Source organism: Pan paniscus, chromosome 15 (genome assembly GCF_029289425.2).
Source record: "Pan paniscus chromosome 15, NHGRI_mPanPan1-v2.0_pri, whole genome shotgun sequence".
In the NCBI taxonomy this organism is placed as follows: Eukaryota; Metazoa; Chordata; class Mammalia; order Primates; family Hominidae; genus Pan; species Pan paniscus.
This window is the reverse complement of record NC_073264.2, coordinates 94862969-94885546: the sequence shown is the minus strand read 5'-3', so window position 1 is coordinate 94885546 and position 22578 is coordinate 94862969. Positions and strand designations below refer to the sequence as shown.

Genomic DNA, 22578 nt, shown 5'->3' with positions numbered 1-22578 from the left:
CCCCGGCAGACCCCTCTCTGCTCCCCTCGGCCCACGGCTCCCAGGGGAGGATGCAAGCATGAGAAATGCACAGGCGCCAGTTCCGCCGCAGCTCAGCGGAGGCGGCCAAACAGGTGATCCCAGGGGATGGTCCAGACAGTGGGTCCCACTGGCTGTGAGGACGCTTGTCTGCCGCATGCCTGTCTCCCACCCCCCTGGGCGATGGAGGCTGGACGTGGGGCTGCTGCTTCTCACGGTGACGCCCTCGAGGCTCAGAAAGGCTTTTTGCAGCTTCTTGACCCAGATTTGCGGAAGTCTGAGGTCTACAGAGGAGTCTCATCATGGAACGCTGAGTGTGTGTGTATATGAGTGTGGGGATATATGTCTGTAGGTATGCGTATGCATATGTGTATTCATATGTTTGTGTGCATGCATGTGCACATATGTGTATGTGTGCATATGTGTGTAGGGACATGTGTGTATGTGTATATTGTGTGTTTAAGTACATATGTGTATGTGTATATTGTGTGTGTGTGGATTTGTACATTTATGCGTATGTGCCTGTGTGTACATATATGTGTGTAAGTACATGTTTGTATGGGTTTGTGCATATGTACATGTGTCTATGTGTATGTGTATATTGTATGTGTTTGTGGATTTGTGCATGTGTACATGTGTCTATGTGTATATTATATATGTGTGTGTTTGCGTACGTGTGTATGTGGATTTGTGCATATGTACATGTGTCTATGTGTACGTGCCTGTGTGTGTTACGCAGGTTCATGTGTGTGTATGGGTGTGGGAGGGTGTCGGGGTGGGCAGTCGGGGGATGAATACCTTCATAAGAGGTGAGTCCAGGACCTTTAACTTTCACTTCTCCCAGGGGCGCATGAGGCAGGAAGAGAGCCTCCCTTCTCAGGCTTCCAGAGTTGTTCTTTGCCTCCATCTCCTCCATCCCCACAGAGCAGCAGGCTGAGGGGGAGGCTGTCACATCACGATCAGCAGGGCCTAAGAGGGGTACCTGGGTCCTGGCCCTCCTTGCCCAGGCCAGAGATGCTGGTGGAGGCACAGTTTCTGCAGGGGCCCCTCGCGGCTGCCAGCATGTGCGGCTGGAGCTGTCCGCACAGCCCTCTGAGCAGGGAATGTGGGAGCCTGCTGCCCTCCAAGCCCAGGGCAGGGGACAAGAAGTCTCAAGGTGGCAGAGCCCACCCTCCTACAAGCAGGAATCCTGGGTGCCGCCAAGGAAAGTCTCACTAACCTCTCTCTTGGTTTCTAGGAACCATGCCATTTAGGGAGCCCTCTGTGGCCATCTCTGCCTGGACCAGGGTGGAAATGCCTCTTCTTGGTTTAGTGAGACCAGCCTCAGCTGACTCACAGAGCTGCAGAGCCAGGCTGCGTCCTAACAACTCTCTCTAGCATTTCCGGAGCCCCACGGGGCACGCGTTAGGTAGGAAGTCTGTGCAGACTGGAGAACCTTGGCTGCTGCCAGCCAGTGGGGCCAGCTACCTGGTGACACCTTTTCCCCAGCAGTACTGAGAGCTAACAAACATTTACGGAGCACTTACGGTATGCCAGACGCTTGTCTAAGTGCTTGACATGGACTAACGTGTTTAATCCTCCCAACAAGCCTGTGAAATGGACACCACTATTGTGCTCATTTCAAAGACAAGAAACTGAGGCATAGAGAGGCTATGTAGCTTGCCTGAAGTCACACGGCCAGAAAATGGTGGGGCGGGGGTTTACTAAGCCTTGACATCTGCCTCCTAGCACTTCCGCAGCGTCACCCTGAAGTGCCGTGCTTGATGGAGGGGTGGAGTTGGGGGGGTGCAGAGGTGGAGCTGTCTTCTGCTTTAGGGAACACCCAGCTTCCATGGGCTGCAGTGAACCCCAGAAAGGCTTTGGGAGCAGCAGTCCAGGCAGGAGAGTGGTTGGGGACTCAGCTCCGGTGGCAGGAGGGGAGCAGATCATGACCACTTCTCAGGAGAGCCCTCGGCTGCCACCCTCCCCCATCACCACGCGCGGGCTCCCGAATGCTCCTGTGTGGGGGCCCTTAACCTGCCACAGGTGCCGAGCCCCTTACCTGCCACAGGTGCCGAGCCCCTTACCTGCCACAGGTGCCGAGCCCCTGCCAAGCCCCCCTGCCTGCTTTCCTGTCTGGGAAACTGGCTGAGCAGCTGCGAAGGCCCTGGGCCCCCTCCTCACCCTGCCTTCCAGGGTCCTCCTGCCAGGCTTACTTCCTGCTTAGCTCTTCCGAGCCACCTCTTCCCCAGGGCCCGCGAGTACGAAGGGGTCTCAGAGACAGCAGGAAGCCTTTAGAACTGTCTCCTTGCCTCCTGCCAGTAGAAATCCTACTGACCTCCTCACCTTACCCGAAAAAGGGTGGAAACCTTGAGCCCTCCAGGCTTAGTTATTTCTAAGGGAGCTCCATGCCGCCTTCATTTCTTCATTATCCACCCTAGAAGGCCCTTAAGCCATATCTCCCATGATCTGGACCTGTTGCAATTGTTTTTATTTTAGCCCTAAGCCCAATATGTAATATGTATTAAGGAGAATGCAGTGTGGGCTTGGGTCCAGACTCTTTTCTGCCTGTTAATATTTTCTGGAATCCTGATGCTGATGTCCTTTCTTCCCTTCATGTATTCATGATATATTTATCCCACTTGAGTCCCTCAGCGGCCTCACTGGGGAGCACAGGATCTCACTGTAAGAAAATGTCACCCCCACAAATTGTCCAGGCCATGCAGATTTCATGGAGTCAGAAGTCAGGCACACCCAGCAACATCAGAGCTGCTTAAGGCTTTCTGGAAAGGGGTGGGTAGGACAGGAACGGGGATGAAGGGGACAGAGGGAGCAAAAGGCCCAGGGCAGAGCTTGGCTGCAGAGTCCATCATTTCCCATGGATCCCGACATAAACAAGGTAGCACAGCTGAGGCCTGTAAACACAGAGTTTCCAGAGAGTATCTGTTAGCGTCTACATAAATGGCGTTCTCAGATTCACGTGTGGGATATGCTGAGTTAAAGCAAAAGGAGAGAGTTTTCTTGGAGGACTCTGCAGAATCTCTAAGAGGGGGGTGGAGGAAGGCTTTCCCAAGTTGATGAGGTCCCAGAGCTCATATGGGAATACCTGCTGGGAATGCTGATTAAATGGGAAGATGCTGGCACTTTGGGAGGCCGAGACGGGAGGATCACTTGAGGCCAGGAGTTCAAGAACAGCCTGGGCAACATAGCGAGACCCTGTCTCTACAAAAAATTTAAAACTTAGCCAGGCTTGGTGGCATACACCTGTAATCCCAGCTACTCAGGAGGCTAAAGCTGGAGGAACACTTGAGCTCAGGAGTTCAAGGTTGCAGTGAGCTGTGATGTTGCCACTGCCTAGGCAACAGAGCAAGACCCCATCTCCAAAATAGTAGGAACGATAATAATAATGGGAAGATAGATGTCTGGCCAAGACACAGTGTTAGTGGGTGGTGGTCCAGGCCCCACCACAAACCAGAGGAGCATCCTTGGGCAAATTAAGCCCTCTCTAAGCCTCAGTTTCCCCATGAAATGAATCTCTTACTCCAGGCCTAGCTTCTTCAGGTGACCACTGAGAGAAGGGACAAGGAAATCTCTGTGACGGAGAGTGCTTTGCACAAAGCATGATGCACTGTGGGAGGAATTGTGGGTTTGCCTCTTGCATTCCTGGAAGAAGCCACGGTGGCTGGGCTTGACCACCTGGAGTGAGTGCACTTGGCTTGCTTAGCAGAAGTTTTGAGCTACTTCTGCTGCAGGAGAAAAGGGAACAGTTTGCTACCAGACTGAGCTCAGTGTGTAGTCTCTGAGTAGGCCTGATTGTTCTTCCCATGAACTGCTAATGATCCCCTCACAGACCCTGCCTCCTCTGAACTCACTAACTCAGGGCTTTATCCCAGAGACATCGAGCTGGTCACCAGGCACCAGCCCTTCTGACTGTGGCTCTGGGGAGGCTCTGGGGACATTTGAAAAGGCAGAAGCAATCAACTCCTGGGCCTATGATAATGACCATAAGTGTCCAGCCTGGACAACTCCCAGCAAGGGCAGATCCGGGCTCAACCCTGGCACCCCTGGGAACCCTGGAGGGGGCTGGGCTACAGCCCCGTGGGGATGAGATAGCGGAATTGTGGCATGGAATTGGGCTACAGAGAGCATGTGGCTTAGACCAGAGGATACAGACACTCAGGCTGGGGGCCAGAGCCCTCCTGAACAACTCGAGGGAGGGAGGAAGTGAGACTTGAGCCAGGCCCAAAAGTACACCGTAATTTCAGAACCCCAGCAAGTGAGCAAGAGCCTTCTCAGAGCCTCCCTCCCAGCCTTCCTGATCCCTTATATGCATAGGAAAAACCGCTTTTGGGGTTAGGGGCCCTCTGGAATGAGCTTCAAATGGCTCAATTTAAAGTGTTCAGGAACCACTGGTGTGTACTAATTTAGTGTAGATATTCACCACCATCATTGCTACCACCGCTGCCATTACCATCACTATCATCGCCACCCCATCCTCATTACCACTGTCACCATCACCACCGCCATTGCCACCTCCACCACCACATCACCACCACCAATACCACCTCCACCATCATTATCACCATCACCACCACCAATATGACCTTCACCACCATCATCACCGCCATCATCACCTCCATCACCACCACTGTTAAACCAACCATCACCACCATTACGCTAACCACCACCATCATCATTACCATCATCACCCCATCATCATTACCGCTATCACCATCACCACCACTACTGCCATCACCACCACCAATATGACCTTCACTACCATCATTGCCACCATCATCACTTCCATCACCACCACTGTTAACCCATCACCACCCCCATTACGCTAACCACCACTATCATCATCATTACCATCATCACCCCATCATCATTACCGCTATCACCATCGGCACCACCACTGCCATCACCACCACCAATACCACCTCCACCACCATATAACCACCATCACTATCACCACCAGCATTTTAACCTTCACCACCACCATCACCTCCATCACGAGTATCACCATCACCACCATTGTCAACCGAACCATCACCACCACCATTATCGTAACCATCACTATCATCACCACCATTATTAGCATCATCACTGCTGCCACCATCACCATTGCTACCTCCATCACCCCATTACCACCAGCACCATTACCACCAGCATCACCACTACCACCACCACCCCATTAGCACCAGCATCACCACTACTACCATCACCCCATTACCACCAGCATCACCATTACTACCATCACCCCATTACCACCAGCATCACCACTACCACAACCATTACCACCAGCATCACCACTACCACCATCACCCCATTACCACCAGCATCACCACTACCACCACCACCCCATTAACACCAGCATCACCACCACCAGCATTACCACCAGCATCACCACTACCACCACCACCCCATTACCACCAGCATCACCACTACCACCACCACCCCATTACCACCAGCATCACCACTAGCACCATCTGCTTTATCACATTTTGCATTTGCCTTTGCCCACACTGAGGAAGACTGCAGAACTCAACCCCTAGCACTTCTCTTCTGTTAACTGTCTCTGCCCTGATCGAAGAGATCAGTCAAGGCCTGATCGTGCTAGACTGAACATACTTTCTTGTTTGTCCAAAACAGCCCGGACTCATACCTGTTGTCCCTGCTTCATCATTAATAGCTCCCCTCTTTCTGTCTCAACTGTGCCCCGGTTTTCATGACACCCGAGTTAAGACCACGTCCAGCTTCTGATTAACCCCACAAGGACTAGCAGCCCAAGGATGCTAACCGAGAACAGAGCCATTGGCTTCCTTCTGACACTCTCACGGAGCAGGGATGCTAGCTGGAGGTTACACCCCACCATCAGTGATAACTAATGGTGTCCCTGCCTCCCCCTCCTTTGCCTTTCCTGTCCCCTCCCCCCACTTCCAGGAAACCACTGAGAAAAGACGAAAATGGCACCAGCGTTGCTGAGTATCCCATGAGTGCTTCGCAGAGCAACAAAGGAGTAGACGTGAACAACGCAGTGGTGTGAGTCTGCAGGCCCTGGACCCGCTGGCCAGAGGGACACCTTGGTGGCACTGGTGGACATGGGAAAGCAGGTGGACATGAGCTAACCCTGAGCTTGTCCAGGACTTCATTGCCTCACAGGCCCTGAGCCTCCCGAAGGAGAAACCATTGTCTTCCCAGGCTTGCCCCTGGTCAGCCTGCGGGCCCAGGCAGCTCGGACACCAGGCTGAGCCCGGCTCACGCTGCATGCAGCACCTGGGCAGTGTCCCCACCCCAGGCCCTCCACATCCTCCTCCCTGTCTGGTGTCTGGTCTGTCGACTGCCCCCAGCTGCTGTCTAAAGCATGCGCACTGGCGAAGCCAGAGGGATCTGTCTTTCTACTGTGGCAGGGAGGCTTCCCCCTTTAGCCAAAAGAAAGATGGTCCGGAGCCCACTCCCTGCCGGAAAACCTCTCCTCCTCCCAGGAAGCCTGCCTGCTCCACTGTTCACATTCTCAACAGAAGCCATCGGCACAGCCAGCAGACAGATGTCCCCTTTCAAAGGTGCTTCCCACACATCTGTTCATCGCCCCATCTGCAGTTGTTGTCAATCTTCAGGGCCTGCCTTCTCCCTCCTATCCCCACTGACACCCCACACCCTAGGCTCCTGACTGCCTGCCATGGAGGGCTGTGAGTCCAGCCTGCAAAATCCCCTCCTGAGCAGACACAGGAGTGCGTTTACACTCGGGGGCAGTGTCTGGCCTTCCGGGGGCAAAACGACTCACTGAACCCGCAGCCCAGGGCCACTGGGCAAGGGCAGAGGCCACTGCACCTGTCCTCAGACTCATCCCCACACTTGACCCCATAGGAACTGATGCATCTATGTGAGCCAGGCCCTGCCTTAGTCAGCAGAGGCCACTACTTGTGCCAAATCCACTGTGGGCATGCTGTACCAGGCTGATGCTGGCCAGGCGCTGGATGTCCCCCACAGTCCCCTGAGGCCTGACTGTTGTACTCAGGCCCTCTCCCAGAGTCCTCCATCATCTCCCCATTTTACCCTCCCCCAAGCCCCAGTCACCAAGAAGGAGGTGTTGTTCTTCCAGTGTCTTCCTTTCAATGTCTGTTTCCACAGTCTCATGCTATAGAAGCGCTGAGCCCTCCAGCGTGGTTGGAGGATCAAGGGATGAAATGGGACAGGAGGAGAGGGGTCCTCCAGGCTGGTGACGCCTGCCCTGTTGGCCTGTCTCCCAAGTGGCAGCCTTCCCTGTGGGCCACATCAGGAAGCCCACGGAGACAGGGTGATTTTGCATCTCCTGGAAAATGAGTGGGACACTCCTGGCCCCCTGGCTCTCCCCACCGCCCCTACATATGTGCTCAGAAGGAGCCCAATGCATTGAATGGTTCCACTGTCGAGCCCTCTAAGACCTGGTTTGCCTCCTAAACCTCCAGTGTACTCCTCTGATAGGTGTTTAAGCTACAGGTGAGACTTTGAAGTCCAGAGAAGACAGACACACCTGAAAACCGGTCCCCATTTGGGCCGAACCTTAAAAAGCCCATTGTCCCAGAGTCCTAGTGCCCACGGAGCTGTCTGTGTGTCATTGTCCTGCCCAGGTCATCAGGTGCGGGCTGAGGACAGGCCCAGGGCATACCCTCCCATAAAGGGGTTTTCTTCTTTCCTCATTTCCTTCTATTTGAAGACTTGTTTGGGGTTTAGATTTGAATTTTGCTTCCCTTGGACACCTGGGCATCAGCATAGTGCCACCCCCTGCCCCTGACCTGGCCAGTACTTCACAGTGCTCTTGAGGTGCGGAGCCAGCTGACAAACAGGCCAGAGGGTGTGGGCCAGCAGCAGGTTAAAGGGGGAAACCCAGCAGACCCCACCCCAGGGCACTCTCCCCTACTGCCTTCAGCCTTCTGGTGCCTGCTGAACCCCCAAGCTGTGCCCTAAGCAGACCCCTGGGCAGGACCCTAGCCCTAAGCACACACCACCCTGTGCTGCAACCATGAGAAAGTGCCCATGCCTTGGGCTGTCCAGAAGCTCAGGAGTGATCAGAGGGCACCTTCTGTAAGAGGGGAGGTTCCTGGCTAAGGGACCATGGAGTGGTAGGCAGCCTGAAGGGGCTGGGCACAGCCCAGCTTTGCGCACACTCGCCTGGTCCCATCATTCCCTACCTTGGCTTAAACCTAGGAGGCCTGCATTTTGCAATTAGCCTAATCTTCCAGCCCCAGGCGAGGCTCACTGGCGAGGAATCAGCTGGGCCATCACCACGTTTTGGGGCCTGTATCCTCTTCCCTGAGCCACTGATGCATCCAGGGCTCTGGTCTGCACATAAATTCCCTCTCAGCTGGGCTTGTAAAATCCCTTCTCACCCCAGTTAGCAAAAACCAAGGGAAGAGCCTAGTTTTTTTTTAAAGATTCACTTAATACCCACCCCCCACCTCAAGCCCAAGACCGCCCATTCAAAAAATAATTATCACGGCACAGCAAGGGAGACCCACTAGATTTTGAGCTTACAGAGACATAAGGGTACTTAAAACCCTGCCGGCCTAGTATTTGAGCTTAGAACTTTTATTTAAAATGAGCCGGCAGTCTCTAGACACACACCGATCCTCAGGCTAGTCCGAGCCCTGAGGTCAAGAATGAAATGCACTTCCCTTCTCATTTTCTCAAATAGATCTTTTCCAGCCGTCTCACAGTTGATGCCAACTTTGGAACTCAGATCATAGGATCTCCCAGAGGTTTCAGGTGTTCCTAAGAAGCTTCTAAAGGAAGTTTTGGAAGAAAGACTAATAGGTGTAAACATATAAACATATATATTATATATAGCTATATATATTTAAAGAGATCTCTACATATATATATAAATACAACTACTGTACTCTCTGCATCTGTACAAAGTATGAGTTAAACTGCCCAGGTAGTGTGAGATACGTAATGCATGAATGTGAATATCCTGAAATCTGCCTTCTTAGCAACGTGCCACGTGTACTGGAGAGAGGACAGTTGCTCCTGGGAGTTCTCTCAATGGGCAAATGTACAAGTTGATGCCGTCTTATCCACCACCAAGCCATTAAGGTTGGTTTCCTGCTGAGACTTTTGTACCGGAAGCGAGACCGGCAGCACTGGGGGTGTCCATATGCCACTTATGAGGAAGAAAGCACCATGACTTTTTTATTTTCAATAAAAATATAGAGATGTCTGTCAGTTGTCGTTTGTGGGGTGGGGGAAAGGAGAAGGCGGGCCTGAGGGATGGGGGGATCCTTCACTAGGGTCCTGCTATACCCCAGGGCTGGGCTGGGGACCTTCCATGGGATATCTCTGTATGTTTTATCCCAACGCCCCAAGGTCGGTATTTATGGGGCGTTCAAAGGCCAATTCTGTCCCTCAGCCTGCCACCCACCACCTTGACCCTTGACTTAATTGAGAATAGGGCGACCAACCTTCCCAGTTTGCCTGGGACTGAGAGATTCTCCTGAACCTGGAACTTTCAGGGCTAAAACCGGGGATATCTGGGGAAAATGGGACAAGAAGGTCGCCCTAAGTTGACAAGTGCTCACAGGAATCACAGGGAGCAGGAATCAGCCGGCCACACCAGCAGGGTGACGGTGGCCAGGGTCGGCCTCCTGGATGTCCACCCCACGTGTAGACCTCAGCACCCACAGGCTGCTCTGCAGAGCCTCCTTACCTGGCCAGTTGCATGGAGAACGGAGGCTTGCCCTGCACCCCCACGCAGAGGGGCCCAAAGGGCACAGGGCCCCCCAGGCTCAAGCTCCCGCCACCACCCCGCTGCTTTGTTTTCCCCGCTCCAGCCTCACCCTCAGGCAAGCCTCACAGGAAGCAGCCGTGGGGAAGAGCTTCCGGTGTGATGGGCCAGGAGGGAGTAGGAAGAGAGAAAAAGTTGCACCTGCAGCATCTTCATCCTCCTGTTTGGAGTGAGAAGACAGGTCAGAAATGGAGCACAATGGCCAAGGTCAAGCACATACCAGGAAACAGGGATGGGGCTGGGGGTTGAACCCAGCCTGGTGCCTCCAAGGCCCGGCCACTGGGCACAAGCGAGGGGCCACAACTCAGACTCTCTCCAGTGTTGGGGCACTGCTGGGCCCCACCACCCCCGCCTGGCTTCCCTGGGGCTTCAGAGTTAGCTCAGTGAGGGCCAGCTAAGAGCCCTGTGTGCCCAGAGCTAGTGGGCAGGTATATCCCCCTAACTGGGCTCACAGCCCAGGGGACAGGAGCTCAGTGCAGGAACTCAGGGAAGGGCTTCTGTCCCAGGCATCAGGGACATGGAGGGAACATGGAAGTTATTAAAGGCACTCCTGTTACAAGCGCCCCTTGCACCTGGGATTCTGTGAGCTGCTGTTGGCCTGCATACGCAGTAGAAGACGCAGTAGACACACAGTAGAAGATGGCCATCGTTACAATGACTGTCACTGTTGTCCTTAATGAAACAGTCTGTGTGATAGTGAGGGCTCCTCTGTCCACTGGCCCCCTCCTGGGGCCTGCCTGAAAGCTGGTGAGGGTTCAGTGGGACATCTCAGGCCTCACACCCACTCCTGTGCACCCCCAGCTCAGGCGTCCTCAGCAGCAAGCCTGGAGGCCAGCACTCCTGTGCACCCCCAGCTCAGGCGTCCTCAGCAGCAAGCCTGGAGGCCAGCACTCCTGTGCACCCCCAGCCCAGGCGTCCTCAGCAGCAAGCTCGGAGGCCAGCAGGGAGTGGCAGGCCTATGTGCTGTGCTCTGCCTGCTTGTGCAGGGGCCTGGGAATGGGGACCCAGGGCCAGCCTGGCAGAGGGAGGTGGTGATCGGCTGAGCATACAGGTGCCGGGAGCCATCAGCACACAGGTGCAGCATCAGAGCCCTCCTAGGGGCCAGCCCAGTGTCTCCACCTCACACCTTTGGGGACTTTGGCCGCTGGTGACAGCTCCTATGGCCAACATGACAAACTATGCTCTGGTCACCTTACAGCTCCATGTCCTGCTCTGGGGTCCTGCTGCTGCCCGTGAGGTGGGAGATGCAGCAGGACCCACAGAACATCCCTGCCCAGCTCCTGGCAGGGTGGCAGAATTACTGTCTTGGACGCATGAGAGCAAGTGATGGCAGGAAGGCTCTTCCTCCTGCCTTCCTCACACATGATACTATGGTGTGACATCACAGAAGATGGTCCTGTGAGCCTGAGTGAGCTGCTGCGCTGGCTTCGGGTGGCAGCTGGCTCAGTAACGTGGCCGCGCTGTGGCCTCACCTTTGGGCAGACTCACCCACATCACCAGGCTCATGACAGCCCCCATTGAGTGACTGGCTTCCTGTTCCTCTACCATCCTCCCACTTAGGAAGTAGCTGACCAGTCCTGTGACACATGGAGGATGCCCTGTCTCCATGCCTGGCACAAGTGGTGTCCACAGCCTGTGCTCCAGACACCTATGGCTGCCTTTGTCTGGGAGATCCAGCTCTGTGAGGGCCTGCTTGTTGGGGCAGGTGGAGCCGCATTCCCAGCCTGTCCTCCTCTCCTCTCCGGGCTCTCCTCTGGGGCTCCTTCTGCTCTCCATCATATGTTCATCCAGTCAGTCAGTCCCCAGATCCTTAAGAGGCTCTGCTACCGGCCAGGTACCACACTGAACACAGAGTTCAGCTTCCCCCACCAGAGGCCCCAGCTGGAAACCTCAGAGGTCCCCAGCTCCTTCAACCTGGTGGGTCCTACTTGGGCCCTCCCATCTGCTCTCCAACCCACCTCCACTTACCCAGCTCCTCCCCATACCATCCCCTACTTCCATTCCCTCTCTCTACCTGCCTCAGGCTTCTCCTCACTCCACGCAACCCCTGCCTGCCCAGCTGAGCACTCAAGCCCACCCTGCTGGCTGCTGTGGGCCCATCTTTAGTCTAGCTGCCCTGGGCCCCAAGGCTTCCCCAGCCCCACTCCTCACTGCTCACCCCACCCCACGCCCCATCATCCAGCAAACCACACTCACTGCCAGCCTCGAGTTCCCACGCCCACCCCTTGGCTGGGCTTTGCTGTCCTTGCCTGGGCTTTGCTGTCCTCGCCCAGCTCACCTCTCCCTCCAGTTTCTGCCTGGCCACCACTCATCTGCTATCCAGGTCCCCTTCAGAGGCAGCCTCCTCGCTGAACACACGTGGATCATAAAGCCATGCATGCACAGAGCCAGAGGAATGCCCCCTCTCCTGGGCGGCACAGACAGCCCTGCACGCAGAGCTCCCACTCTCTGCCCTCTCTGGCGGATGTTTCTAGTTGGTTATCCTCCACTGCCTGAGCCTGGCAGTCCCTAGACAGCGGCTGCTCACTCATATCCTAGTGTTGACTGGGGACACGTGCTGTGTCCTGGGGATACTGAGGGAAGCAAGACAAGGCCCCTGCCCTCCAGGGGTAGGGTGGTGGTGGCAATCGCCCCACAATGTGCACAGTGACAATGACGACAGTGTGGAGATAAAGGGACACTCAGGGCCAGCTTCCCAGGGCTTCATGTACTTTATCTCTTTAATAGTCCCTGCAAGCCTAGGAGGCAGGAAGATTACCCCCATTGTACAGATGAGTAAACTGAGGTTAAGTGGCTTACCAAGGGGTTAAAAAAAAAAAAAGCAGTTAAGGCACAGAGCGCAATTCAGACCTAGCTCTGTGTGGCTACAAGTTAGTTCCAAGCTCTTCCAACCCAGACAGGTCCTTGGATTTTAAATGGTCCATTTCAGCTGGATTTATAGCCAAGTATCTCCCCTGCCGTGGGAAGCACACAGCAGCTGCAGTCAGGGACCCGTGCGTCTAACAAAACCGCTTCATATATGACTTCTGCAATGCTCTTTCCCTCTGAGCCTCGGATTTCTCATCTGTGAAGTTGGGGGAGATAATCTCCAGTGGCTCTTTTTCCGATTACCACCTGTGGCTCTCTTTGAGCACATCTCATCATTCTCTATTCTATCACCTGAGTTTATTTTCAGCACAGCACTTCTCAGCCCCTAAGAACAATTGCCCATCTGTGTACCTGCCTTTCTCCTCCCATTTCAATGTAAGATGGCGGGAGCAGGGGCCTTATTCGTCATCAAATATCCAGCCCTCCAAACATCCAAACGTGCTGGGCATGGGAAATATTTGTTAATTAACAGTGGGTTATACATTTTACACAGTACACACAGGCATAAAGGAAAAAATAGCATTTTATTTCATATAACTGTCCAGAGTCCCTGCCTCACTGGGTGTGAGGGGGGAGAGGAATAAAAACCCTGAATTTGTGGATTGATGGCATTGCAGCCTCTTCTGGTTTGACCAGAGTCTTTTGGGTGACTCTGGGTCTTGTAGATAGACCCTTAGTCATTGAGGCATCTTCCTGGGCCTGCTCCTTGTAAGAAGCACCCGCAGGTACCCCTGAGCAGATATCTGTAGCCTGGTGCAGGGGAGCTGGGCTCAGGCCACACGGCATCTTCTGAGTTCTCACAGGTCTCTGCTGCAGAGGGGCTGGCCTGGGCTGCTTCCTGGACAGGTGACTGTGGGGCTGTGCCTGGGCTTTTCTAGGCGAAGGGTGACCCCTGCCCCCACCACTCCAGTTGCAAATGTCCAGGCTGGAAGCAGCCTCCTCCTCCTGACTGCGGCCTCTGCATGTGTTCCTGAACGCCCATGGAGACTTTTGAACTCTGCGCACTCACCTGGTTCAGGGAGGGCTGTGGATGCCTCTCTTCGAGGTTTATGTGCCACCATCTTCCAGCGCTCCCAGGGGCCTTTTCAACTGGGCATCTCTACAACATCCTCACCCCTAAGAGGGAAGGTGAAGACACGCCCACCTGGCCTCCCAGCGCCCCCCTGAATTTGTCTCCCTTTTTCTCTTGCTGACAATCCCCTGCGGTCCTGAAGAGGTGATCTGTCTGCCTCCTCATCCTGTCTGCCACAACTTCCCCTACATCCCAACCTCCTCCTGCCCCATGAAATCCATGGAACTAGACAGGGGCACGTGGTTTCCTGGAGAAGAATAAAGAATATATCCATTTATTATTTTCAAAATATTATCCCCATTCCAAACCCAATCATGCGCTCACACCGTGTGAAGTCCAAATGCTGGCAGAACGCACCATATGGAGGAGGATTTCCCGGTTGCTCATTCAAACACAGAGACGTGAGGGGGCCGTGAGTCACCACACGAAGCCAGCAGCGTGGGAGCACCACGCTCAGAAGAATGGGAGCCAAATGCCCATTGCAAGCTGTGATTTCATTTCAGCAAAACACCAGCTGCCACACGGCGTTACAATTTGAAGAATAAATGGCTGTGTGACTGCAAGGCATTTAACACAGAGCCAGGCATGCATCGAGTAGGGTGTGCCTCATCAAGGTTAGCTCCCATTCTTGTTTGGGATTCCCACTCTGTGCCCGGTACGTGACAGCCATCATTCCCTTCACTCCTTACGGGAAAGAGGAATTGTCATCTCCATTTTGCAGTTGATGAAACTGAAGCTTAGTGAGATTAAATGACTCACCTGTGGTCAGAGAGCAAGTTAGCAAGGAAGTCCAGACTCCAACCCTGAGAACCAACCTGGCTGCAAAGCCCTGTCTGGGTTCCTCTCCACCTGCCTCCCCCACCCGAGCCCAGCATGGGAGCCCAGCTTCTACACTGCAAGCTGGAGGCCCTGGGCACACCCTGCTGTCCACAGAGCCCCCCACACCCTGCATCCCCACTGGGCAGAGTGATTGTCCTCACCTGGAGAGCTTTTCTGTCCTTCATGCTTGATTGCTTGCTGGTTCCTTCTCCAAGTGGCCACTTCAAGGAGTGGAAATCAGGGCGTCTGCTAGGCAGCCCTGGGGAGCTCCCTTCTCCACCCACCTGCGGGGAGCCTGTCTGGGCTGCATAATTAAAAAGCCAGCTCTTTGTTCTTAAAACAGCCAAATCTGTGGCTTCCACAAAGGTCCTGCACACCCTGCAGGGAAGAGCTGGTGCCAGGGGCTCACCTTGCCCCACCCACCTGACCTCAGCTTCTCTGAGTGAGAGGAATCCAGGACGGTCGTGGGTTGGAGAGAACAGCCCTGGCCTGAAACAGGGTCAGGGCTGATGGTTGGCATATGGAGGGGCAGGTGGGGGCAGAGGAGTGATGCCAGGGAAAGGAAGGGCCACATGGGGCAGACAGCATGGCTGAGTGGCGCTGGGAACATCCCACCTCTCTTGGCCCATAAAATGGGAGAGCCAGTCTAAAGTGGAGAGCAAAACCACTGCCCTGCAGGGCCAGGCAGGTGAATGAATGAGCACACCAGGCCTTGTAAACCAGCCCAGAGGCGGCAGGATTTCTGCCCACGGGCTGGTGGGTTGTTCTTCTTGCTTTGGAGACTGAGGTCAGTGGTGGGAACTGAGCAAAGCAGGAGACTGCATATTACACCAGAAGTATCCAGACCAAAGGAAGAAATTAGAAATTCAAGCGCAGCAAAGAAAATATGCTCTGGGCCAGGGCCAGCCGGCAGGTTGCCAGCTGGTAACTTGTGATCTAAATGACTCTAGGTTACCTTGGAGGTCAGATGAGTAACAAGGGGCTTCCTATCATTTAGCTATTGGTAATATGTAATAGCTCGAACCTGGGCTTTGGAGGCAGAAACACTCAGATTCAAATTTTGCTCTATCTCTTACTGAATGATTCCTGCAATTATTTAATCTCTCCATGCCTGCCTTTTCCTGTTTCTAATATGGGGTTAATAATAGAAGTGTCTGCCTCACACCATTGTTGTGAAGATTAACTGAAGTTACTATATCAAAACTGCTATATATGACAAGCTCTCCTACTGGTCACTATGATTATAAGTAATTAGGGGCAAGTTTCCTTAGGGCTGGGTAAACTGTCAATAGGCCCCAAATCTAGCACAGTTTATCATCACAATCTTTATTTATTTTTTTATTTTTTGAGATGGACTCTTGCTCTGTCACCCAGGCTGCAGTGCAGTGTCACGATCTCAGTCGGCTCACTGCAACCTCCGCCTCCTGGGTTCAAGCGATTCTTGTGCCTCAGCCTCCTGAGTAGCTGGGACTATAGGCACGCACCACCAAGCCTGGCTAATTTTTGTATTTTTAGCAGAGGCGGGGTTTCACCATGTTGGCCAGGCTGGTCTCGAACTCCTGACCTCAGGTGATCCGCCTGCCTCGGCCTCCCAAAATGCTGGGATTACAGGCATGAGCCACCGTGCCCAGCCCTATCATCACAATCTTCTACTCATAATTATTCTTTCTCCTAAAACTACTATATTAAGTGGGAAACTAAATGTGATTTAATTCGTAATCCAAATTTTTTTTGCATGTACATGAATTCCCAAAGCAAGGGGAAAAACACCTATGTCAGATGAAGTGATAAACAGAGATGCCAATAACATTGAGCCACCTCAAAGAAAAAAAAACCCTCAGATTTCTCTACCCCATGCTTCTGGCACATTTTAGCCAAAGGAGCCTAGACCCCAAAAACAGGGAATAGAAATGAACATGTATTGAGTGAGGCCCTGCTTTGGAGGCAGACGGCCTTCAGTCCTAATGCTACTCCCGCTAGCTGCATGATCTTGGATAAGGCACTTAACCGCTGGGCCTCAGTTGCCTCACCTGCAAAGTGGGGATAATAATAAGGCTTATCTCACCTAGGGGAAGGGGCTAAGGAATAAAAATCATGTATGTAGAGTGCTTGTATCTAGTAGATGCTCAATAAATGGTGGCTATTATTGTTTCTCTTGTATCCCCTTCACCTGAGGCTCACTACTCGTTCCTGTCAGTGAAGAACTGGCCAGCCTTTTACTAATAACACATCAGCCATCTCCCAAAGCATTCAAACTCCACAAAAACACGGTTCAGTACTATTCCATTGGGTTCCAACCACTCCCTTCATTCTTCTTAAGAACCTACCATTACTGTCAAAACACCGATTTTCCAAATATACATATTTGCCCATCAGTTCTATTAAAGAAGTATAATAAATGATCTGCATTGTCCAATTAATGCCAGAGGCCCAGCTCATGAAAGAGTTGGGAGGACCCATCTTCTCTGATCCAATCCAGTCTTATTTGGCCTGTTGTAGCTTGGAAACAGAGACGAATCTGCTGCAACCACTTGGCCTCTGATGAGAGTCTTCGGGAAGAGATTTGCTGGAAACATCCCGGTGTCAGGCTGAATGACATGCTTGCTAAGAGATGGTACACAGTGGAGACTGGATGCTCTTGGCTACTGCCATGTTTGGGCTCTCCTGGGTATTGTAGGTCTTAATCCTGAGGCACTGGCTGAAGAAACCAACCCAAATGAGCCTGTAGCTGTGAGCTGTCCCTCTGTGTGCTCTTCAGGAGGCAGCAAGTCTTCCCAGGGGTCCACAGATTCCAGCGCAGTTTCCCAAGTACCATCACAGTTCTCCACCCATTTGAGCTTTCCATCACCCCAGGAAGATGGGTAGACAGCACCATATTACAGAGAAGGAAAAACAGAGGTCCAGGGAGGTTTAGTAACTTGTCCAAGGTCACCCAACTCATAAGAGGCATGCCCTTTGTGAAAAATCATTAAGAATAGAATCTACACATTTGGAGATTTGGGCCGATTCCACCCTTGGGAATCTCAGTGTATTCTGTTCACACACTGAAACCAGTAGGGTGCTATGTGGAAAGGAAAACAGTCTGTACTGTGGCCGTTCTCCATGCCAATAATTAGTGCTGGTCAAATTTGGATCAGGTAAATTTTGCTGAGATCTCCCTGCCCTCTGTTCTGCATTTGTGGCCATCACCTGGGGATGATGTGTGCTGTGGCAGAAGTTCATATGGGCAGCGGCTGGGAGCACAGTCCTTGGGGGTCTGATAGCCTGGGTCAAGTCCTGGCTCTGCCTCTTACTAGCTGCATGACCTTGGGCAAGTAGCTTTACTTCTCCAGGCTTAAACATAAGAATAAAAGGAATAATCAGTAACTTTTAACAAGTGCTTACCACGTGCTAGGTGTTGCCCTAAGCCCTTTTCTTGCATTCTTTCATCATCTCAACAGCCCTCTGAGGTAGAATGTGTGTCATTGTCCCCATTTTACAGATGAGGAAACACTAATATGGAAATCCCAGTGCCCCTAAGGTGGTAAGGGAAATATATCCACAGAAGGGCTGGCTCCAGCTCAGTGCCTTTCAGGGGCCTTTACATAGGTCAGAGGTCAGCACTCTTTTTCTGTAAAGGGCCAGATGGTAAATATTTTAGGCATTCTGAGTCATACGGTCTCTGTCGCAACTCTGCCTACTATTGTAGCACAAACTCAGCCCTACACAATATGTAAATGGCGAGTGTGACTGTTTCCACTAAAACTTTGCAAAAACAGGCTGTGGGCTCCATTGCACCTGTGAGTGGAGGGTGCTGACTCCTCTGCCTTAGGTGAATGGGTTCTCTTCCGACTTATTATTAGTGCCAATCTTGCTAAATTTCCATAAGTCCCCTCTCTTCCTTTTTTCTTCTAAGTGCCTGAGCCCAACTGGTTGGAAGCTTTTGGTCCCCTCTCTTCCTTTTTTTCATCGAAGTGCCTGAGCCCGACTTATTGGAGGGTGGACATGAGGTTGCGGAAGAAGATGAGGACACTGGCAATGGCGGGTGCAGCATAGGCTGGGGGAAGCTCACTAGTTTCCATCAGCCAGTGAAGTGGCAGGGTGCCAGCAGGGACAGCATTTGGGTCAGTTTGGCAGGGAAAAGGGTCCTGGTTCTCAAGAGCAAGGAGAGAGATTTGCCTGGGAGTGACCAAGACTCTAGGTCAAGGAAACAGGTCCAGACAGTTGGAAGCATTAAATGGGGGCCCCAGTCAAGAGTGCAAGGTTAAGGGTTCGTCTGCAGCTTGGGGAAGATGCAAACACACCGAAAAGTTCAGGCAGAAGTCCATTCAAAGAACTGGGCAAAGAAGAGGGAGTGGGAGAAGAAGGTGTGGGTAACTTTGGACCTTGTCTACTGGTAGGCTGGGGCCACTAAGATCCTGGCTGCCTGGGGCAGGGTGGGCTCAGGACTAGCCAAGAGCCAGGCCTGCAGCTGAGCCCAGATGAGGATGTCAGTAGAAATCCTCACAGGGGAAGCAGCCAGAGCCTCCTCCTCCTCCAGGAACCGATGCAAAAAAAGAGAATGTCACATGCAAAGCTCATGGTGCCCATGGGGAGCTCAAGAAAGGCCTGTTGCTTAACTGAATCCATTCCATTCGATAGACATTAATTAAACATGTACTGTGTGCCAAACCATGAGGAGACAGAGATAGCACATATGCTCAAAGCTGTCACTGTTTACAAGTGAGATAATCAAATGCACAACTTGACTATGAGACAAAATGTTCACGGAAGCTCAGCCAAGCATGACTGAGACGGAGAAGGGTTCTGTCCAGGGAGAGGCCTTTCAGAAGAGTTTGTTAGCCAGATACGAAGAATGATCACTTCTGTACTCTCCATACTGAGCCTGAATGGTCCTCTGCAATTTGTATAAGGATGAAGATTTGAAGATCGCTCTTTCTAGAACTCATATGAACAATTAAACATCTGAGGGCTTGTTTTCCTCTGAGAAGCATTAAGATCGCAGAGCTCCCAGAAGAAAAAGGAAGCCTCTTAATAACAAACATTAAAAAAAAAGGGTCTTTTGCCCTCAGGGTCCTTCCTAGAGGTGGACTTCAAACAAATTGTGTATTCCTCTCATCAAATGGCCAGAAAGAAAGCCTTTTCTTATTCATAATTTCAGTTTTAAGAGAAGTTAGAAGCTGTAGAACTTTAGAAGGAATGGTTGTCAGGAACTAAACTCTAGCTCTATAAACTGGTTTTAAAAAACCCCAGGCTCACAAAGATAATAAAAAATGCATTTAATAGCATGTCAATATACAGTTTAAATGTGTAGTAAGTCTTCTGTTAGTCAGTGCATTACAGGGATAAAGAGGAGGAATTTCATTTGGAATGCACAGTCCAACGCTAGGTATAGGTGCGGAGAAATCTTGGTGCTCTTACACTATTAAAATTCCGTTTTATGAAACATCACTCCAGGTGCAGGGCACTGTGCCAGTGAAGGACTCATCTGGTCCGGTGTGCAAGCTACAGTTTTCAATTAAATTGTATACAAGTATTAACAAAAGAATAAAATTTATTATTCACAAAACTAAAGTGGTTATCATAAAGCTTACAAGAGAGTACAGCCTAGAACTAATGAGTTGAAAAACTAGTTTTAAAAATAATAAAACTTACTGGACAGTTTTGGAAAATGATATTATAAAACAACGAAAACAATTGGCACAGTTTAACCACCTAATTTCTAAGTGCACTTTGTAATGTTCCTTGCAAGCTGCCACTTTTCCCAGGATAAAGACAAAAAGCTTCAGTCAGGTGTCACTGGCTTATGGTGACGGTTTTTTTTATTGCATTGCCAAGAGTGGATTTTAAGAAAAAACACTACAAAGGTTTCAAAAACCCTATTTATTCTCTATCATCAAAAATAGCAACAGGGGGACTTATACAACTTTTCTGTGAGTACCCACCAGTCTATTTTTTTTTTCTTAAAAAAAATAGAAGTTAGTTAAAGAAAAATGATTTGGTTTTTAAAAAATAATGTAAGGAAACACTTAATCAGATAGCCCAAGGAGTCATCAGAAATATGTGTAGCAAGAAAGCTTCATTTTCGGCCCTCTCTGGCCTTTGCACATCTTTTACTAAACTAGAAAGAGAATGTACAGTACCAATATGTTCCCCAATCTGCTTGGATCAAATTGTTTGTTTTTAAACCCATTATTGCTAAACCAGAGTGTTGACACTGAGCGCCGAGGAGTCCACTCATAGAGGATAAAATTGAGAGGCTGCTTCCGAGGACTGGATCTCCACCTGGGCCATTTTGAACTGAGTGCACTGCAACCACTTTCGGAGGGCTGCCAGGCCAGCACTGCTCTGGCCCGAGCCCGGCAGCGTCCTTAGGCTGTGGTGGTTCACGTGGTTCTGAATAGCCTGGAGGCGAAGCTGGAGTCCCGCAGATAAGTGCTGTCGAAAAAGGGCAAGAGGTTTTAGTTTATTTCTTTTCACAGGCAACCCAGGGAGTGTCGACCCGGGCGGCTTCTTGCAGGCAGAATTTAGGCTTGGCTCAAGGGTCGTCTGGCCTGAAGAAGGCAAACTCTCTACTCTGGCAGTGCCCAGGGCGGGGGATCGCACTGTGTTTTCTAGAGTCGTCCTGGCCCAAACCCATCATAATAATGACATGCTCACCTTGACGGACTCACTGCAATGAAAACAAAGCCGCCACACCAGTGCTGGGCTAACACATAAACTTGGCCCCAGTGAACTGTTTACGACAGGGACCTGGTGTGGTGGTGAAGTGCCCGGGTTCTGCTGTCAGGATCCCTGTGTTCAAAGCCTGGCTCTTCTATAGGCGACTTTGGGAACAAGGTTTATTGGTCTGTGTTTGGGTTTTCTCATGGGTAAAGGGGGGATAGTGACACTTACTCAGGGGGTTTGTGTAGGACAAATGGGTTAAAAAAGTGCTCAGAACAGAACTTGGCACATGAAGAAGCTAGGATGATAGCTTCTCTTCTTTCTCCAAGCTTCTTAGGGAGTTCTGTCGGCCTGCTCCTGGCCATCTGGGTAATCGCCACAGATTGCCATAAAGCCGGGAAAGGGATAAGAGAGGCAATTTAAAATGCTTCAAGCTGAGAGTGCAAGAAACTCTCTTTTCACAGAAAAAACTAGTACCGAGAGGCAGTTTTCAGCAGTGCCCATGCCCCCGATGGCTGCCACAAATAGCACCAAGGCCGTAATCAGGACTCAAAGGCTGTGGTCATTGTTGACAGCCGCATTTTTCTCTTTTGGTGTCTGGGTACCCTGAGTTCATACCGCTTTCCTTCCACTAGCATCCCTCCCCAACTCGGAGAAGAAACCCAGCAAAAAACTTTCCAGCTTTTCCTCCCATCCCCCTGACACTCTTAGTGCTACAGACAGGACCCGGTTTGGATGGAGCAGGCAGCTGGCTTTGCCATCTTAAGTCACGCCCAGTAACTCTGTTTGCTGGTCATAGAGTATGTTTGCCCCTATAATGACAAAGCGCCAGTCAAGGCAAAGCCTGGGGCTGGGAAATATATTCAGGCAGGATCTCCTCTTTTAGGCTGTGGGGCCCTGACCAAGTCACTCTTCCTTTTGGTCCTAAATTTCTTCATATATAAAATGAGGCAGTAGGTTCCTTGTAGCTCAATCCTATCATTTATTCGAGGTTGTCCTGTCATAACAGAATTCTTCTCAGGATAGAAAATCCATTTTAGCAACCAGGACACATCACTGAATGTGCCTAGGTATCCTCCAAGGGGTCGGTATGCTATTCTTTTTTTTTTTTTTTTGAGAGACTGGGTCTTGCTCTGTCTATATATACACGATCTTGTTATCTGCAAATAGTGACAGTTTATTTTTTCATTTCCAATTTATATTTCTTTGATTTCTTTTTTTAAAATAGAGACAGGGTCTCACTCTGTTGCCTAAGCTGGAGCGCAGTGGCAGGATCATAGCTCACTGTAGCCTCGAACTCCTGGGCTTCCAAGTGATCCTCCCACCTCAGCCTCCTAAGTAGCTAGAACCACAGGTGCATGCCACCACAGCCAGTTAAATTTTTATTCTTTTGCAGAGATGGGGTCTCGCTATG

General features: G+C 51.4%; 2 protein-coding genes across 21 annotated transcripts in view; one reads left to right on the top strand and one right to left on the bottom strand.

Moving 5' to 3' along the window:
• The window catches only part of PRIMA1 (proline rich membrane anchor 1), a 70927-nt gene extending 61731 nt beyond the window's left edge, over nucleotides 1-9196 (top strand). The window contains exons 5-6 of one of the 3 annotated variants that reach the window (XR_004666283.3): nucleotides 1256-1426; nucleotides 5941-7208. Coding sequence is in view for 2 of the 3 variants with exons in the window: in XM_003832799.5 (XP_003832847.1) it covers nucleotides 5941-6043 (103 nt within the window). In the remaining variant the exon portion in view is untranslated. Of the gene's footprint in view, nucleotides 1-1255; nucleotides 1427-5940 lie in introns of all 3 variants that reach the window. The other 2 variants (XM_003832799.5, XM_008958231.5) reach the window with 2 other exon arrangements.
• Nucleotides 9197-19762: 10566 nt separating this feature from the next.
• The window catches only part of UNC79 (unc-79 homolog, NALCN channel complex subunit), a 310032-nt gene continuing 307216 nt past the window's right edge, over nucleotides 19763-22578 (bottom strand). For all 18 annotated transcript variants that reach the window (XM_055097973.2, XM_063596389.1, XM_008958226.5 and 15 more), the window contains one exon: nucleotides 19763-20936. In XM_055097973.2, the coding sequence (XP_054953948.1) occupies nucleotides 20736-20936 (201 nt within the window). In that variant the 3' untranslated portion in view covers nucleotides 19763-20735. The remainder of the gene's footprint in view (nucleotides 20937-22578) is intronic.